Source organism: Marmota monax, unplaced genomic scaffold, assembly GCF_021218885.2.
Source record: "Marmota monax isolate L192 unplaced genomic scaffold, Marmota_monax_Labrador192_F-V1.1 WCK01_AAM20220418_F8-fsc00010, whole genome shotgun sequence".
Classification (NCBI taxonomy): Eukaryota; Metazoa; Chordata; class Mammalia; order Rodentia; family Sciuridae; genus Marmota; species Marmota monax.
Genome location: NW_026692321.1, coordinates 13812282 through 13830919, shown reverse-complemented (window position 1 = coordinate 13830919; position 18638 = coordinate 13812282). Strand labels below are relative to the sequence as shown.

General features: G+C 34.3%; 1 protein-coding gene across 3 annotated transcripts in view; it reads left to right on the top strand.

Moving 5' to 3' along the window:
- Positions 1-758: 758 nt before the first annotated feature.
- The window catches only part of Ldah (lipid droplet associated hydrolase), a 100374-nt gene continuing 82494 nt past the window's right edge, over positions 759-18638 (top strand). For all 3 annotated transcript variants that reach the window (XM_046441331.2, XM_046441332.2, XM_046441333.2), the window contains exons 1-3: positions 759-818; positions 9518-9673; positions 18234-18377. In XM_046441331.2, the coding sequence (XP_046297287.1) occupies positions 9520-9673; positions 18234-18377 (298 nt within the window). In that variant the 5' untranslated portion in view covers positions 759-818; positions 9518-9519. The remainder of the gene's footprint in view (positions 819-9517; positions 9674-18233; positions 18378-18638) is intronic.

The following is an 18638-nucleotide window of genomic DNA, read 5'->3' as shown; positions in this document are numbered from 1 at the left end:
CTTAGCACAGGGAGTGGGTTTTTTTCCCCTCAACTCATTAAATATTACCTCTGAGTGTGAGGAAGAGGTACCAGTCTACTTTCAACAGCTGACTGGATGGTAGTGTGGACCACTGAGATGTTTAATTTAAAAGGAGCAAAGGTCCTTTTCTAAGTGTGAGAATCATTGATGACTCGCTAGTCTACTTCTCTGCTTTTTCCCTGGCTACAAGACTGTCATATTCACAATAGCGCATATTTGGTCAGACATATGCTGATCACCTGATGAGTAGCAGGTGCTGGGCATACAAGTCACACAGACATAACCTCTGTCTTCGTGGAGTTTGGAGGTGGTTAGTTCAAAGTATCTTTGAAATAGTATACAACCCTAAAGTGTAGCAAATCTGAGGCTGGCCACACTAATGTTAGTATACAAGGTCAGTTGAGAATCAACTTTCCTGTGTTCGTGGAGAAGGGAAGAGATGCAACCAGTGATGCAGGAAGCGAGAAATGGACAGAGGAAACAAAAGGGGAGAAATAGAGAAAAAATGAGAGGGAAAGGAAGGCAGGAGTATATCAAGGATGAGAGGCAACAGGAGGCAGATAAAATTCAAACGAAAGAGAAAAGGACACCGCTCCCACTCCACGTAGTTTAGCCGCATCTTAACACCCGGCTCCACGCCGGGAACAGCTACATCCCACGGCCCGCGCGCAGCGCGCCGTAAACGCGTCAGCTCCCCGAGAACGGAGCGCGGTGCAATGTAGTGACGTCATAAGGCGGGACTTCCGGTCCAAGCACGCCTCCCCAGGAACTTCAGCGGGGACCTTGTGGGCAGACAGGTGAGATGCAGCTCTCTAGGCTTCGCTGACTTTCAGGAAATCAGGCGGGCTGGCTCGGGGCCCTGTGCTGCCTGCAGCTCCTCACAGAGGCCTCGCGGCCCTTGGCCGGACCTTCCACTGAGCCGGAAATAACGGTGCTGAGACAGCTCTGCGGTCATGAGCTTCCTGGAGCGGGAGGCCCCGGGGCTGCCGGCTTATCGCGGCTCCCCAGAGCTAGAGGATGCACCTTTTGGGCTGCTAAACGCAGCCCACGGTGGGGAGTAGGGGCCTGGACGTTGGGTACCCGGCCCGCAAGACGCTGCCCGGAAGGATCAAAGTCAGGTCCGGGGTGTGATTTGCAGCGAGCATCTAGTGCGCACACCGCTTTCCGTTCACACTTAAGGCCCACTGTGTACTCACCTCGGGGAGTTTTTCCCCACCCAAGACAGCATGCAGATCGCGACCCTTTGTTCCTTGATTCGTTAATTCATTTGTTCCTCACAAGTAGTTACTGGACATCTGTTTTGTGTCCTGTCTGCCAGTTCTGGAGAGTTTATAATATCCCTTCTGAAGTTCTAAGGTCACATTCCTATCAGAAAAGAGAAATATATAACAAAAGAAACAGAATTTAGAACAAGCTCCAGTCTTTGTGCAAAAGGTTTACTTTCAACTTCTTTCTGAAACTATGAATAAGAATATCCGAGTTATCTGTTAGGTGTTTTCCATTTTTTTTACCTAAAAGTGAAAGGCTTGAAGACCCTGAAGCCTGGCTTCCCAGCGTGTAGGATGTTAGGGGACGATAAAGGCAACACAGCAGGTGCTTTTCTGAAATTTTACATTTTAATATCTTGTATTTTTACAACTAAGGCTTTTATATTAGGTGATTTTCTTCCCATAAAAAGATCCATAACCTCTCAGCATTTCCTTACTTGTAAAATTACTATAATATACTTAGGATCAAGCACTTAATTTTGAAGTCTACTTTATACTTTGAGCAAAGGGAAATTATTATACTGCTTCAATGAGTATTTAACCTGAAAGTCCAGTAGTCTTCAAACTTTTGAAATTCTTGTCCTTGATGTCAAGAGGCTGAAAGCTGTTTTCTGGCACATTTAAAAAAAAAAAAAGTGCTTACAAATTTGATGTAATAATTGGTGAATTAGAAGCAACAAAAGAACTATGGAAAATATCTTTTAAAGTCAAGATAATTTAGCAAATCCATCCTGAGTGTAATGTATGCCTTAGTTTTTATATTTCCTCAACAGTAGTAATGGATTTTATATTCATCATCTAAGTTTGGTTTTCTGACCCACTTGTACAGATTTGAGAACTCTCATGCAGCACATATTCAAATAGCAAAATTAGAGAAAGTTGAAAAGGTATAAGAAAAAAAAAGTGAATGTAAAAGGTGTAAGAGGAAAAAAGGTTGTAAAATTGCTGTTCATATATCCACTTATCTAGCAGAGGCTTGGAACACCAGATAGAATCTTGGTCTAACACATATCATATTTATTCTCTCTTGGACTTTCCCCTACAACATTATGTAATTTGTTCTTTGATCTTAAATAGTACATAAAATTTTTGACATAATATGTAGCTGGAAAAATACTGTAATAGGAGTCCAAAGACTATAAAATTGATTTTGCCATTAAACAACCTTGAAAAAACTTGACCTTCAATTTCTCACTCTGTGGATCGCACTCTCTACTTTGTAGGCTTTGTTTAAATGAGAAAGGATTTGAATGTACTTTGCAAATGAAAAGAACTACAAAAAGAAAGTGATTTGTTGCAAGTGGGGAAATTATCTGTAAATCAGGATATAGAAAACAGTTACTTCCATTAACAGGTTATTTTGGAGTAAGATGGAGTAGATACAAATAGTTACAGTGACCTTAAAGGTATTCTGTTTATGCATTTATATTATATGTTGACTTGCAACTGTATGTTTTGAAGTTTATATGGAGCTGTGTGGTATTCCTGATTTTTCTTTGTCATACCACTTAAACAGTTTGCAATTAAATAAATGCATAATTAAGTTTTGTGGTTTTAATTTTTTTGTTTTGAATAATTATTATAGATTTTATAGAGGTTGCAAAAAAACTGTACAAGAAAGTCCCCATCCCTTCTCAGCCAAGCTTCCCCAATGGTAACATTTTGAATGGCAACAAAACAGTATTAAAACCAGGAAATTGAGATTGACATTGGTGGAATATAAAGTTAATTGAAATTTCACCAATTTTATAAGCACTCATTTGTGTGTGTACACAGTTCTATGCAATTTTATCACACATGTAGCTTTTATAATTATTATAATAATAAACCAAGATACAGAATTATTTCATTAGCACAAGACTTTATATCTGCTGCTTTATAGAACCATCTAGTCCTACTCCAATCTCTCCATCTCTAAAAAAATATCATTTCAAAAAAGTTGTATAAATGGAATCATAAATACATGACTTTTTGAAACTGGCTTTTGGCTTTTGTTTTTTTTTTAACTTAATATAATTGCTTTCCATTCCATCCAAGTTATTTGTATCAATCATTTTTGTTGTTGTTGTTGTTGCTGAGTAGTATTCAGGGATCCTACACTGAGTTTAACCATTCACTCATTGAAAGAAAATTGGATTGTATGCATTTTTGGAATATGATGATTTGAGATGCCATGAACCTTTGTTTGAAGGTTTTTGAATCAACATAAAGTTTTTATTTCTCTGGGATAAAAGCCCAAGAGTAAAATGCTGGGTCACATGGTAAGTGTGAGTTACATTCATTGATTTTTTTTTTTCTAATTGGTTATTTATCACAGCAGAATGCGTTTCTTTTCATTGTACACAAATGGAGCACTACTTTTCATTTCTCTGGTTGTACACAATGCAGAGTCCTACCATTTGTGCAATCACACATGTACCCAGGGTAATGGTGTCTATCTCATTCCACCATCTTACCTACTACCCCTGTGCCCCCTTCTCCCCCCTTCCCCAAATTCCTTTATTTTTCCCATGCCCCTCCCACATGGATCAGCATCCACTTATCAGAGAGAACGTTCAGCCTTTGGTTTTTTTTGGATTGACTTACATCACTTAGCATGACATTCTCCAATTCCATCCATTTACCTGTAAATGCCATAATTTTATTCTCTTTTAATGCTGAGTAATATTCCATTGTGTATATATACCACAGTTTCTTTATCCATTCATCTATTGAAGTGCATCTAGGTTGGCTCCACAGCTTAGCTATTGTGACATTCATTGATTCCTGAATGTTGAACATTCCTGGAGTAAATTTCACTTGATTGTGGTATAATATTTGTTTTATATGTTGCTAGGTTCTGTTTACTAATATTCTGTAAGAGAGGTATTGGTGGTTTTGTTTGTTTAGTTTGTTTTGTTTGTTTTAGTTTGTCCTGTCCTTGTCTGGTTTTGGTATCAGTAATGGTATTGCAGGGTCTTCAGCAGTAACCTGTTTCATTCTTGATTTTAGCAACTTGTGTTTTCATGTGTTTTTCATTGACAGTTTATCGATTTCATTCATTTTTTAAAATTTGTTTTAATTAGTTATACATGACAGTAGAATGCATTTTGACACATCATACCTAAATGGAGTATAACTTCTCGTTTTTCTGGTTGCACATGATATAGAATCACACTGGTTGTGTAGTCCTATATGCACATAGGGTAATAATGTCCAATTCTTTCTATTGTCCTTCCTAATATATCCCCCTCCTCTCTTCACTCCCCTCTACCTAATCCAAAGTACTTTTATTCTTCCCTAGCACCCCCCATTGTGAATTAGTATCCACATATCAGAGAAAACTTTCAGCCTTTGGTTTGGGGGAATTGGGTTATTTCACTTAGCATGATATTCTCCAGTCCCATCCATTTACCGGCAAATGCCATAATTTCAGTCTTCTTTAAGGCTGAGTAGTACTTCATTTTGTATATATACCACATTTTATCCATTCATCTGTTGAAGGGCACCTAGGTTGGTTCCATAGTTTAGCTATTGTGAGTTGAGCTGCTATAAACATTTATGTGGCTGTGTCACTCCTCAAATAGAGCATTTATCTCCAGGATATATAAATAACTCAAAAAACTTAACATCAAAAAAGCAATCAAATAATCCAATCAACGAATGGGCTATGGAACTGAACAGACACCTCACAGAAGAAATATAATCAATCAACAAATACAAAAAAAATGATCAAGATCTCTAGTAATTAGAGAAATTCAAGGAAATTGTAAAGCTTTCTGTGTAAATCTTATAACTCTTTTGTTAGATTTGTTTGTAAGTATTGAATTTTTTTCATGTAGTTATAAGTGGTATCTTTTCAAAAAAAAGTTTCACTTTCTAGTTGCTCATTGCTAGTATATAGAAATGTATGTGGTTTTTAGTAATATTTTTTTATCTAAAGACCATGTTGCATCCACTTATTCATTCAAACGTTGTATATTTATTCTTTTGGATTTTCTCTTATGTAATCATGTTGTGAAGAATGACATTTTCTTCCTATCCAATTCACATACCCTTATTTCTTTTTCATGTCTGGTTGCATTGGCTTAAGACCTCAAATACAATTTAGAATTAGAAGTGTTGGTAGCAGACCTCTGTATCTTGACCCCAAACTCAGAAAGGCATTCAGTATTTCACTTTTAATAATATGTTTGCTATAAGTTTTATATTTACAAATGTATTTTATATTTATATTTTATAAAAGAAGATATGTTTCTTTTTTAAGAGTTTTTCATGACTATTGGGTTTTTATCAAATATACTTCTGTGCAGATTGGGGTGATTATGTGCTTTCTCTCCTTTATTCAATTAATATAGTCAATTAAAATGATTAAATTTTGAATATTTAAACAACATTTTGTTTCTGATATATACACAATTTGGCTGTCATGTATTTTATATATTACAAGGTTTGATATGCTAATATTCTGAGTAGAGTTTTTTGCATTTATACCCATGAGGGAGATTGGCCTATAATTTTCTTATATTATCCTTGTTAAATATTGATATCAAAGTTTGCTGGATTCATAAAATGAATTGAGAAGCAGTTCTTTTTCTATTCTCTGGACATACAAGATTGGTGTTATTTTTTCATTGAAGTATTGATTCTTTCATTTTATCAAGAATTATAAATTCTGTGTTTTGAATAGACATAGATCTATTAAGATTCTTCTAGTCTTTTGGTATCTGTTTTTCTTAGAAGTTTTTCATGCTAAATTTAGTGGCATAAGTTCTTTAAAATGAAGGGAGGGGAATGATGCTAGGGATTGAACCCAGAGCCTTGTACATGCTGTACCACTAAACTGCATCCCCAGGCTCATATTATTTTATCACCTTTTTGAATCTGGAGAGATGTCCTTTTTTCACCTGTAACATTGATTATTTGGGCTTTCTTTTTCCTTGATAAGTCTCTTCACGGGCTTACTTATTTATAGGTCTTGCCAAAGAACAGAATTTTGGGTTCAGTAGTGCTTTAATATAAATCTTTGTCCCTGGCTTATTGATTTCTACTCTTCATCATTATCTTTTTTCTACTTTATTTACTTGAATTTATCTGCTTTTTCATATTCCTTTACCTAGATCCTTGATTTCCATCTTTTTTCCTAATAGGTATATATCTCAAGACTAAATTTGTCTGTACTTGTGCTTTTATTTGTACTCTGCATGTCTTGATAGGTCATAATCTTTGTTCTGTCTCATTTCTCTGTTATCCTCTTAGTTTTATATTAATTGCATTTTCTGTTTCCCCTTTTATACACTTGTTATATGTTCTTACACAATTCTTATAGTGGTTACTGACTTTTTGAACAAATTTTAAAAAATATTTCCTCTGGCTTTTCTAATTGTCCTCCATGGGAGATTATTTGGAAGCAAGCTAGTCTGCCTCTGCCTTTGCTAATGCAGATTCAAACTTAATTTTAATGTATATTTTAAACAAAAAAAGTACCTCTAATTAAAAACAACTCTCAGACTCACCTCTGTTATTTGTATACTCAACATTGAATGAATATAACCAACATATTGATATTAGCTATTAGGCCACTAAAAAAAAAAAAAAACTTGAAATAGAGCCATTGACTTTTTGTTTATTTTCTTATATTGGTTTTTGATGAGTTAGCAATTTGAAGAGTTAGAAGCTCTTATCCACTTATGTAATAAATAATACAAGTTATTATTATTATTAAGCATTGGAAGAAAACTATCTTACTAAGTTAAATGTAATTTAATTGAAGACTATCTGGAAATAGCAACACGAGTTTTTTGGTTTTTGGTTTTTTTTAATTACCATTGGCAATTCTAGTACCTAAAGCAATTCTAGTACCTAAAATAAAATGTAGGCCTTATTTGCATATGTATGCTGAAGCCTGAATCAAATATATTTACAACTCCACTTATTTTTTTTATAAATTTTTTAAAGAGAGAGAATTCTAATATTCATTTTTTAGTTATTGGCGGACACAACATCTTTGTTTGTATGTGGTGCCGAGGATCGAACCCAGGCCACACGCATGCCAGGGGAGCGCGCTACCACTTGAGCCACATCCCCAGCCCCATACTCCACTTATTTTTGTTCATTAGTTCAGTTGTAAGGTTATTGTCTAGCTATAATATAAAGACTTGTTATTATAAATATTTACATTATAAATACTATAATAACAAATTTTATAGATTTGAATCTCTTAAGATTTATACCCATCTGATACTGGTTTTCTGTTTTAAATATTGTCTAGGTTTTCATACAATTTAGTTGGAAAAAAATTCTCTTACCACATAAAATTAGAAACCCATTGGTTTCTAACATTGTTATATGTTCTACATATCTACAAATGAACACCTGCATTTAAGAAAACAGGTCTGCCTAGATTGCACAAGTTATGTTCACACTTGATTTTCACCCTACCTAGATCTTGATGCTTATCAGATTTATTTCCTTCAAGATCATTTATAGGCTGAGGCTGAAGGTGGAACCATCATCCTTTTTCAATATATAATTGTAACACATTTTTCTTTGTAAATCTGACACTTGCTTGCAGAACTGAATTACTTTGGATTCTTAGGTAAGCAAGAATTCAAACTCTCATTTTTGAGTTTTCATTTTCTTCTTATACATAGCTGTGTGGGAGTCAGAAATATAAGAGTGAAGGAAAGTAAAAGATTGTTTAGAAATACATGTTAATTCCATGCTTCTCTGTTGTATTTTATTTGAAATGTTTTAGAATTGCAACTGCTTGTTTTCCAATTTTTATATACTATACTTAAATTTCATATCTACTTGGATTTTCATTAGTTTAATGGCTAATCAAACTCCCAAGATGTCATAGTCTCAAATATTTATAAGTTGAATGTATTTAATAACTCAGAATTCTCCTCTGGTGAAAGTGTGGCTTGTGTCTTCACAGTCAGTTCTAATTTAATACTGTGTTTCACAGCTCCATCTAATATTGTTTCTAATACATGGTAAATGTCAGAAGACCTTTATAGAAACACTCTGTTTAAGATAGTTTTGGAGACTGGGCTACAGTGACATTTATTAATGAATTAAAAGTCAATTCATACCAAAAGTTGAATGATAGTTTTGTTTATTTAATCAATATATTTTGAATAAAGAGTGGTCCCTACTTTTTAAGTAAGGATTTTTCATTTTTTCTTAGTATTGCTATTTAAGAAAAAAGAGTGTATGACTTCTGGTTAAACATGGAGATTAGAATATATATTATTTCTTCCTACTCCCTAAATTCCCTAAGCTGACAGTAAAAATAGTAAAGGCATAAACAAAGAGAATAGCAGCGACAACAGAACATCAAACTGGAGAAGTGAAATCTTAAAAATGTTAGAAAGTAAATGGATAAATTATAAGCAACTTCATAGCAGTCTTGATGGAATGTAACATTTGGTCATAATATTGAACTACAGCTTGTTTAATCATTCCCAAAATTGAGTCATGATAGAATTTTTAGTATTGGCATAATGAATTATCATAATTCCCTTATCCATTCCTTCATTAATGACTATATAGGATCTTCAGCTTTTCACCATAATAAATAGCATTCCATGCATTAGGTTTTTTAAAATTTTTTTTAATTGTTGATAGATCCTTATTTTATTTATTTGTTTGTATGTGGTGCTGAGGACCAAACCCAGTGCCTCACACATGCCAGGCAAGTGCGCTACCACTGAGCCACAGCCACAGTCCCCCATGCATTAGTTTTAAAAAGTATTTTTGATATTTTTTTAGAATCAGTTCCTCAAAATGACTAAATTGAAGTATATGCCTTTAATGGGTATTGACTAGTGCTGCTAGATTGCTTCCCAAAGGCTGTTTTCATTATTACCATGTATGTGTGTTTTATCTTTCATTCCTAGAATGGAGAGTAGCTCTTGGGTGTGCCACATGATGGCACTTATCTACAATACCATAGACTCAGGAAGCTAAGGCAGAAGGATCACAAGTATGAGGCCAGCTTCAATTTAATGAGATCCTATTTCAAAAAATTTAAAAGGCAGCAGGGATTGGGGATATAGTTCAGTGATAGAGCACACCCCTGGGTTCAGTTCCCAGTATATTCCCCCCAGAAGAATAGCTGGCTAGTCTTCTATATACACTGTAGCATTTCCTTCTTGGTATTTTGAAAATTGTCTTTTTAATTCTTCAGTTAATTATTTTTGGCTCAAAGTTTTACATTTTGCTGCTTTTCTCCCTTTATTTAGAAATGGACTCAGAAATCAAGGAAGAAATCCCTGTACATGAGGAATTTGTTCTGTGTGGTGGAGTTGAAACACAGGTTCTAAAATGTGGTCCCTGGGATGACCTCTTTAATGATCAAAATGTCAATAGACCTAAACTGCTTATTTTCATTATTCCTGGTAAGTAGAAAAATCTGGATGAGAAGACTTTATACAGATAGCCATCACTATTTCTCTTTCTTTTCTTTTTTTTATTCACTTGGCTTGAAAATGAATAATATTTAGAAGAAAAAAATCAACTATAAATTTAATAGCATATACATTTAAAATGCAGAAAATTAACATAGAATTTTCATAATTAATTAACTACCTGAGTCACTTCTTTTTTCCCTGTATACTTTTTGGCCTGCATATTTTTTGCTCTCCTCTCCCATTATAATTAAAAAAAAAGAATAGATTGATATTCTCATCTTTCCTCTAGCATCTGTGGCCAACATTTGTTTTTTGTTATCAGTTTAAAAATAGTTTAATTAATAATCAGCTTTATAACTCTTGGTAATGTCATGCAAAGTTTTAGTATTGTTGATAAAATTGAAAAAATCTCCATCAATTTTCTTTTACACATAATTGAAAATTTTAAGGCAATTCAAGTTTTCTTGTTTGTGACAACTGAAATGTTCTTTGAGCTGACATCCCTCATCCACCAGGTGAGTCATTACTGTCCTCACTATAGTGACGTGTAATGAATTTTACATTATCAGTGTCAGGTTTTAGTGTCACATAAACAAAAAATTATCTTATTTTGATGTGCTCCTATGATTCACTTCTCATTATCAACTGGTTGTCAAGTCATTCGAGAAACTATTTATTATCTTTAAAAATACGTATTAGATTCCTCATAATATTGTTATAACCAAGTTGCATAGACCGAACAGATTTGTAATGGCATTTTTCTATAATTAAACTCTTTAAAGAAAAGCTCAGTTAATAAGGATGTTTAAAATACTATATCAGTGAACCTGGAAAAAACCTCACATATAACTTTTGCAAATATCAGAACAGTTACCAATACCAGGTCTTATGCAGGCAGTTTTTGCATGTACTGTGATATTTGTGTCATCAAGCCCAGTAAGTTGGGAGAGTGGGTAGGAAGACTGTTCCTGGAGGCCATTTCTATGCTAGACTAGCTAGTGGTAACTCACTTTTAGAGGGAAATGGTTGTAATCCTATAAAATGAAAATGAACCTAAACTTTAACCCACTGCCAGCCAGATCCTGAAAAGCAGATTGAAGAACTTTTAATTTAGTTTCATCTTTTCTAGTGAACCTTAGATCTAGAATTTCTGTTAAACAACAATGTATTTGGACTTATTTTAAATAGTTGAACTGAGCAAAAGAGGCAATTTGATAACTCACTGTAGAACATACTAAATCATTTAATTTTCAATTGGTAATATAGAATCAAATGAAGTGTCTTGTGCTATGAATCCAGTAACTAGAGATCTAGCAGACAAGGCTCTGTGGAAGAGCCTAAAGTTTACACATGATAACCTTCTATATAAATGGTGAGTCATGCTAACTTGATATATGACAGTTTTGTCCCCTGTAAAGTTAACTGGAAGGCATAGTCTATAAGTACAGTGCTTAAATGGAATTCATTGACTGTCAGGGTCTAGATATTATAATCATAGTCTCTGTTGTACTTTGCTTGAGCATTTGACTATTATGTGTTCTTTGGGTGTGTGTTTATAGCACATTTTGATACAAACATTTGATTTAAAAAGTATTTACTTGCCTTTTTGTACTGGAATGTTTTTCAACATTCCCTTTTCTAGAGATCTGAGAGAGAAAGAGAGAGACAGGGGGTAGGGGATGGAGGGGGTGTGGATAGCTCTTGTTTAGTTGCATAAGCAAAGCCCCTGTAATTTTCTTTGTGGTTTCTTAACCAGGAAGTTTAGTTCATGGTTTGTAAAGTATGACATAAGTCATAACATTTAAATGGTGAAGTATGAAGCATGCAATCATATTTAAACATCTTATATTGTGTGTTTCCTTTCTGTCTCTGCTATAAATTGGATCATCATGTTATTGGCCATGTATTCATTTTGAAAAAACTTACTGTAAATGATTGTCATGTGTCCAACCCAGTGCTGCTAGGTACACTGGATACAGAGAATTACAACAAGCCATGGCTACTTTTTTAAAACTTAAACTTTTATGTTTGAGTAAGAAGACTTACCCAGTGAGAAATAAATTTAAAAATGAGATAATTTATTTCTTTCTACTTACAATGCAGACATACAGGAAGTAATAGAGTTAGGGGCTATAATATGAAGTTGATAATCTGATGAAGTTTTTAGCAGAGGCCAAGGGAGAACAAGAGCTAACACACCTTCATTAGGGATTTCGCATTGCATTCCCCAAGGCCTTCAAGGGAATAGATGTTATATATTCCACACTTGTAAAAGGAAATAATGGAACTGGAGAAATACCCATTCTCTTGGATAACTCTTCCCTTTTACTTGTGCCTAGCCTCAGTTTCAACTACACACTGATTATTCCCTACTCTGCATATATATTTTAATTAACAAAATTTACATATCTGTATATATTTATGATATACACAATGTTTTGATACATGTATACATTGCAAAATGGCTAAACCAAGGTAATTAATATATGAGTTACTTCACATACTTTTTTGTGCTGAGAATACTTGAAATCTCCTAGTAATTTTCAAGGTTCATTGTTATCAATTGTAGTTACTGTGATGTATGATTCTTTCAACTTATTTGCCTAACTGAACTTTTGTGTTCTTGGCCAGCATCTCCCCAACTCTTTTACTTCCCACCCTGGTAACCAGCATTCTGCTCTCTACTTCTGTGAATTTGACTTTTTAAAATCCTGTATATAAGTGAGATTATGAAGTATTTGTCTTTATGTGCCTGGCTTATTTAATTTACTATAATGTCCTCTTGGTTTACCATGTTGTCACAAATGGCAGTATTTCTTCCTTTTTTGAAGGCTGAGTAGTATTCAATTGTGAATACATACCACATTTTCTTTATCCAGTCTTCATTTGATGGACACTGAAGTTGTTTCCATATCTTGGGAATAGTGCTGCAATTAACATAAGAGAACAAATGTCTCTTCAAGATACAGGTTTTGTTTCCATCCTAGAAGTGGGAGGTTGGGTCTTAGCTAGTTCTATTTTTAGTTTTTGGAGGAACCTCCATTTTTCATAATGCCTATACTAATTTACATTCCCACTAATGTGTGCAAAGTTTCTCTTTTCTCTATGTCCTCACCAGTACTGGTATTTTGTCTTTTTGCTAATAGCTCTTCTAGCAGATGTAAGGTGATATCTCATTTTGGTTATAATTTGCATTTCTCTGATAGATGATGGTGTTGAACATTTTCTTAAATACCTGTTAGTTATATGAGTTCCTTCAGTATTTTGGGTGTTAACTCCTTATCAGATGGATCTTAATCATTTCAGAGTTATATCCATACAGTTAAAAAAAAAAAAAAGTAGAAAAGAAAGAGAAAAAACACTTAATGTACTGATGTGGAACAATTTTAATTTATAGCAAAAGAAAAAAAGCAAGGATCAGAACTGTGTGCATCACTGTCATTTGTATATAAAATGTGAAAAGGTAATATATGAAATATCTGAAAAGATACACAAGAAAGGGGAAACTTTGAAGCTGAATAGCTGGTGCCTGCTAAAGGCAGGAGCCTGGATTTCCATGCTTGCACCACACCCACCACTTCTTCTGCCCCTGACTCATTTAGTATCATTCAGCAAATATCAAATTTTTAAATTAACTGCCTGCCACACCTCTATGAAATGTTTTCTTTGTTTATTGGCCATCATGTTTTCATATGATAGTGATTTAACAAAAATAATTCTATCTGATTTTTAGCATGATTGAATTTTTAATGTTGATGCATGGATTATATAAAATATGCAACATCACACATAGATGTATTTCTGGTGCTCTGCTGCAATTGATTAACTTACAGATCAGGAATTCTTCATTTTATTTCATGAAGTTCCCTTCATTGTATGGCACATTTATAATTATACATGCCACATTGTTAAGTATATTCATGAAGAAATAACTTCCATTTTCCTGGGTATATTAAAAGGATCCTATTATTGTTTTCCTTTCAGTTTGTAAGTGTGCATAATATTAATTAATTTTTCAGTACAAAACCAATTATATTTTCCTGTGAAAAACTCTACTGTGTCATGATGTATTTTTTTAATTTTATGATTTTTATTATAATAATTCACACATTAATTCACTGTAATATTTCCATACATTATGTATTTTTTTTACATTTTGATGGACTCAGTTCAGTAAAATTTTCCTAGGGTTTTTCCAGCTATCTTCATGGGGCCATTGGTATATATTTTTCTTCTTCTTCTTTTTTTTTTTTTTGTAATGTCTTTGCCTGGTTTTTGTATGAAAGTGATGTTGTCCTGATACAAAGAACTGGAAAATTTCCTTCCTTGTCCATTTTCTGGGAGAGTTTTATAGATTTGGTATTATTTCTTCCTTAAGTATTTGATAGAATTCACCAGTGAATCCATACAGACCTGGATTTTCTTTGTGAGAAAATTATTAACTAAAATTTTAATTTCTTTGATAATAGGACTATTCTGTTTCTTTTTGAGTGAGCATGATAGTTTGTCTTTTCAGAGAGTTATCCACTTCATTCATCTGTTCTAAATTTATGCTACAAAAATTTTCATAATATTTCCTAATTATTCTTTGGATACAGAAAAATTTTTTTTTCAAATTTTTGTTCACTTGTTTATTTATTTATTTTTTTGTATGTGGTGCTGAGGATCGAACCCAGGGTCTCGCACGTGCGAGGTGAGTGCTCCACCACTGAGCCACAACCCCAGCCCCCAGAAAAATATTTTTAAATGTAAATCTGCTCATGCCTTAACCCTGCTATACTCACTCTTCCAGTATTACTTAGATTAAAAGTCAAATTACCATTGAGCATAGTGACACATCTGTGAACCCAGCATGTTGGAAGAAGTATCACAAGTTTGAGGCTAGCCCAGGCAACTTAGTGAGAACCTGTCTCAAAATTTAAAAAGGGCTTGTGATGTAGCTCAGTGGTATAGCCCCACTGAATGCAGTCCATACATTAGATATAGAAAAGAAGAACCAAGAATTGGACTCTCTTCTGTTGCTTTAGGAGCCATGTACTTTATTTCCTTTCCTTTTTTTTTTTTTTTTTTAATGTTCTTTATTTCTTGAGAGCCTTTGCTTAGTGTTGTCTTTCCTCAGATTATCTGTCTTGTGCCTTGCTTGGTGGCTTTCATATGGTAAATGCTCAAAAAATAATTGATGGCCTAAAGAAAATGCAAGAGAAGCTATAATGCCAAATAGAGTGAATGAGCATGTAGTCATAGCATCATCATTTACTTGATGATGATGAAATAATGGCTCAGAACATTAAGGGGGTTTACTTAAGTCCTTATGTTAGTAAGGGAAAAAACTCAAACTTATACCCAGAGAGAGGGAGAAAAATTTATTTCATAGCTGTTCTATTATCTAGTACTCATTGGTTTTTATATATCCTGTCATTATAGACATGTTGCATCTAAATTATGTAGTTGTTATCTTTACTATCTTCTTAATGTTAAATCAGTTTTTAATTATAATAATAACAGATACAATTTATTGAGCTCTTACTGTGTGCCACATATTGGTATAAGTGGTTGTTTATTCACTATCTCTGATGCCACCTACTTTATAGAGCTATTATAAGACTAATTAAAACTACATATATACAGAATATCCTAGACCAGGTCATTTGTGTATTTTTTTATTCAACAATATTTTCTTTCATCTGTTCTTTCAGTGATCATATATTTATTGAACACTAGCCATCTATGTGGCCTTGGGCAAGTTATTTAACCTCTTGCTACCTTGTTACTATCTCGTTCAAAATGTAATTAATTAAGTTAGTGGATGTAAAACTCTTAAATACTGTATGCAGTAACTTACTGCACTTAAAAAATGTTAGCTTTTAGTAGTTTCTAGCCATATGAGGAAGTCTGTAGAACTTCACCACAGTATAAAACATTTGAATATGGGGTAGAACACACTCCTAAATTATACCCAGTGATATATAATATTAAATCTTTTTAAAATAATGTATAAATAAATGAAATTTTAATAAGAATCCCAAAGAGATTTTTAAAAATTAGTGAAGCTAATCCTAAAGTTTATGAGATAAGCCTTGGAAATTTAGAAAGAGAAAAATAAAGAAAAGGGATTTGCCCTACCAGTTACTGAGACATTAAATACACAGTGTAGTAATTAAGACAGGATGGTACTGGTAGAGGAGAAAAGCAAAAATAAACAGGATTATTTGAAATCAGAATTAGCAAGCTGACATCAAAATTTTTGTATTGGCTCAAAAGACATCTCAAATCAATGCAAAGAGTTATATAATAAATGATCTTGGGACACTTGGCTAGCTACTAGGAAAGAAGTGGATTGCTACTTTGTACTTTTTACTTAAAAATATTCCAAACTTATTGAAAATTTATATTTATAAAACATGAAGCAGTGCCACCCACATCCATCTTAGTTGCACAACCCCTGTGCTAGTATACCCTTCCCCTCTTCCATCTCCCTTAGCTAAGAGTACATAACTGCATTTGAGGAAGTTTTTACCTATTTGACAAAAATGACAATATAGTACCATCACAAAAAGGAATTTGGAACTTGGAGCAATTGGAGCACTAGGTTAGAATGCAACGAAAGCAAACTGACAGTATGGCTATACATTGGTTTACAAGTTTGAATTGCTAATATTTATGTAGCACATATTATGTTGCAGGCAATGTTGAATTAATTCATTTGGTCATTACACAAAGTAGTATGACTATTATCTCCATTTCATAGATGAAGAAATAGGACACAGAGAGGTTAAATAACTTGCCAAAGTTCACATAGTTCGTAAGTGGGGAAGCCAGGACTCCAAACCAGGCACTCTGGCTCCAGTCTTTGCTGGGGATAGAACTTGATTCCTGAGTTACATCCCCAGCATCTTTTTAAATTTTTGACATAGAGTCTCACTAAGTTGCTGAAGCTGGCCTCATAGTTGTGATCCTCCTGCTTCCATCCCCCAAATCACTAACACTGCCTATGAGGCCATTATAGGGGATTACAAGTGTGTGCCACAGTGCCCAGCTCCATTTTTTTTTTCTGTTTGTTTGTTTTGTTTTTTGTTGTTGTTGTTTGTTTGTTTTGTGGTGCTGGGGATTAAACCCATGGCTTTGTGCATGCAAGGCAAGCACTCTACCAACTGAGGTATATCCCCAACCCTTTTTTAAAAAAAATTTTTTTGGTTGTAGATGAACATAATAGCTTTATTTTATTTGTTTATTTTTTTAAGTGGTGCCAGGGATCAAACCCAGTGCCTCATGCATGCTAGGCAAGTGCTTTACCACTGAGCCATAACCCCGCCGCCCCCCCCCCAGCTCCTTTTTTTGAGATAGGTTCTTACCATATTGCCCAGGTTAGTCAAGAACTCCTGGACTCTAGTGATCCTCCAACCTTAGTCTTCCACAAGCGTGCTCTACTACACCTGGCTTAGAATCTATGCACCTTGCTGTGCTGCCTAACCAGGAAACTGAAAGATATGAACAGTTGAGAAAAAAAAATCAGTGAAGTTTGGCTGTGGTTATTTATATCAGTGCACTCAAGTAAGGTGGGGAAAACCTAACAAGAAGAAATCAATAAATTGAATGGAGAAATAGATAGTGATAGCAATGGACTAGTAACTGAAGATGAACCAGACAATTGCAAGATGAAAACCCCATTTCACTGTCGTTTTCCAATGCACATGTGTTAGATTGAATCTTTTTAAAAAGATAATTTATTTATTCAATTTCTCTATATCAGAAGTATGTCAAAAATACTTTCTGAATACACACAAGAAAAATATGTATTAGTTTGTGTCCTTCAAAGATAAGTACATCAGTTTGCAGCATAAGTACTTGTGATAATGACAAGTCAACACTGAGTATTCCTTAATGTTCTCTTTGTGTGGGATAGTAACCCTGATTTGACTGGCCTGTTTGTTTAATTTTCATGCAGCTTAATAAATGAGCCAGTCAAACCTTGAAGGGTCTTATAGGCAGTGTTAGTGATTTCAGACTTTATCCAAATGACAGTGGGAAGCCACTCAAGGGTGTTTAAAACGGATGAGATTTGAAGATATATCTCTATGGTTTCCTGAAGAATGGATTCCAAGGGGACAAGAGCCGAGAGACCTGTTAGGATGCTGTTGTAGGAAACCTGGGAAGTGATGATCACTAATGGAGAGAGATGGGCAAATTTGAGGTGCATTTTGGAAGCTAACTTAGCAGAACTTATTGGTAAGCTGGATGTGAAGGACAGGGAGAAACCAAGAATGACTCTCAGTGTTTGGGTTTAAGCACTTGGTTTGTGTTTAGTGATTCCAGTTAGTGTATTGAGGAATAGGGAGAGTTTACTTGAAATAGTTGGAGAAAAAGCAGGAACAGAATTTTCTGAGTGGTTATTCCCAGACTTAAGGTAGAAAGGATATTAAAAATTAAAGTATAGGTATAAAATTGCAGGATTTGTAGAGCACAGTGTGAAGAGAAATTGACCTTTCCTTTCTAGTCTGCATCTTCTTACAGGAGTTTGATTAATCTAAGGTCTTTGTCTCTTTCCTAGGTAACCCGGGTTTTTCTTCTTTTTATGTGCCATTTGCAAAAGCTTTGTACTCTTTGACAAACAGATGCTTTCCAGTTTGGACTATCAGTCATGCTGGGCATGCCTTGGCCCCCAAAGACACGAAGATTCTTACAGCATCAGAAGGTATGTCCTTGTTAACATTTAGTTTCCTTTACAGTGAATGAGTATTCTTGTTTCTAGAAAGCCGCTAAGATTAAGAGTTTTACCAATGATTTCATCCCCTACACTTTGCGCCACTATATGTAACAGGTGACTTTGATGTGCATTAATCAGATTACAGGTGTATGAGCAAAATAAATGTTGTTATTGTTTTAAGTTACTATGTTGTGGGAATGGTTTTTTAATAACACAACAGATAACCAAGTCAGACCAAAAAATTTATTG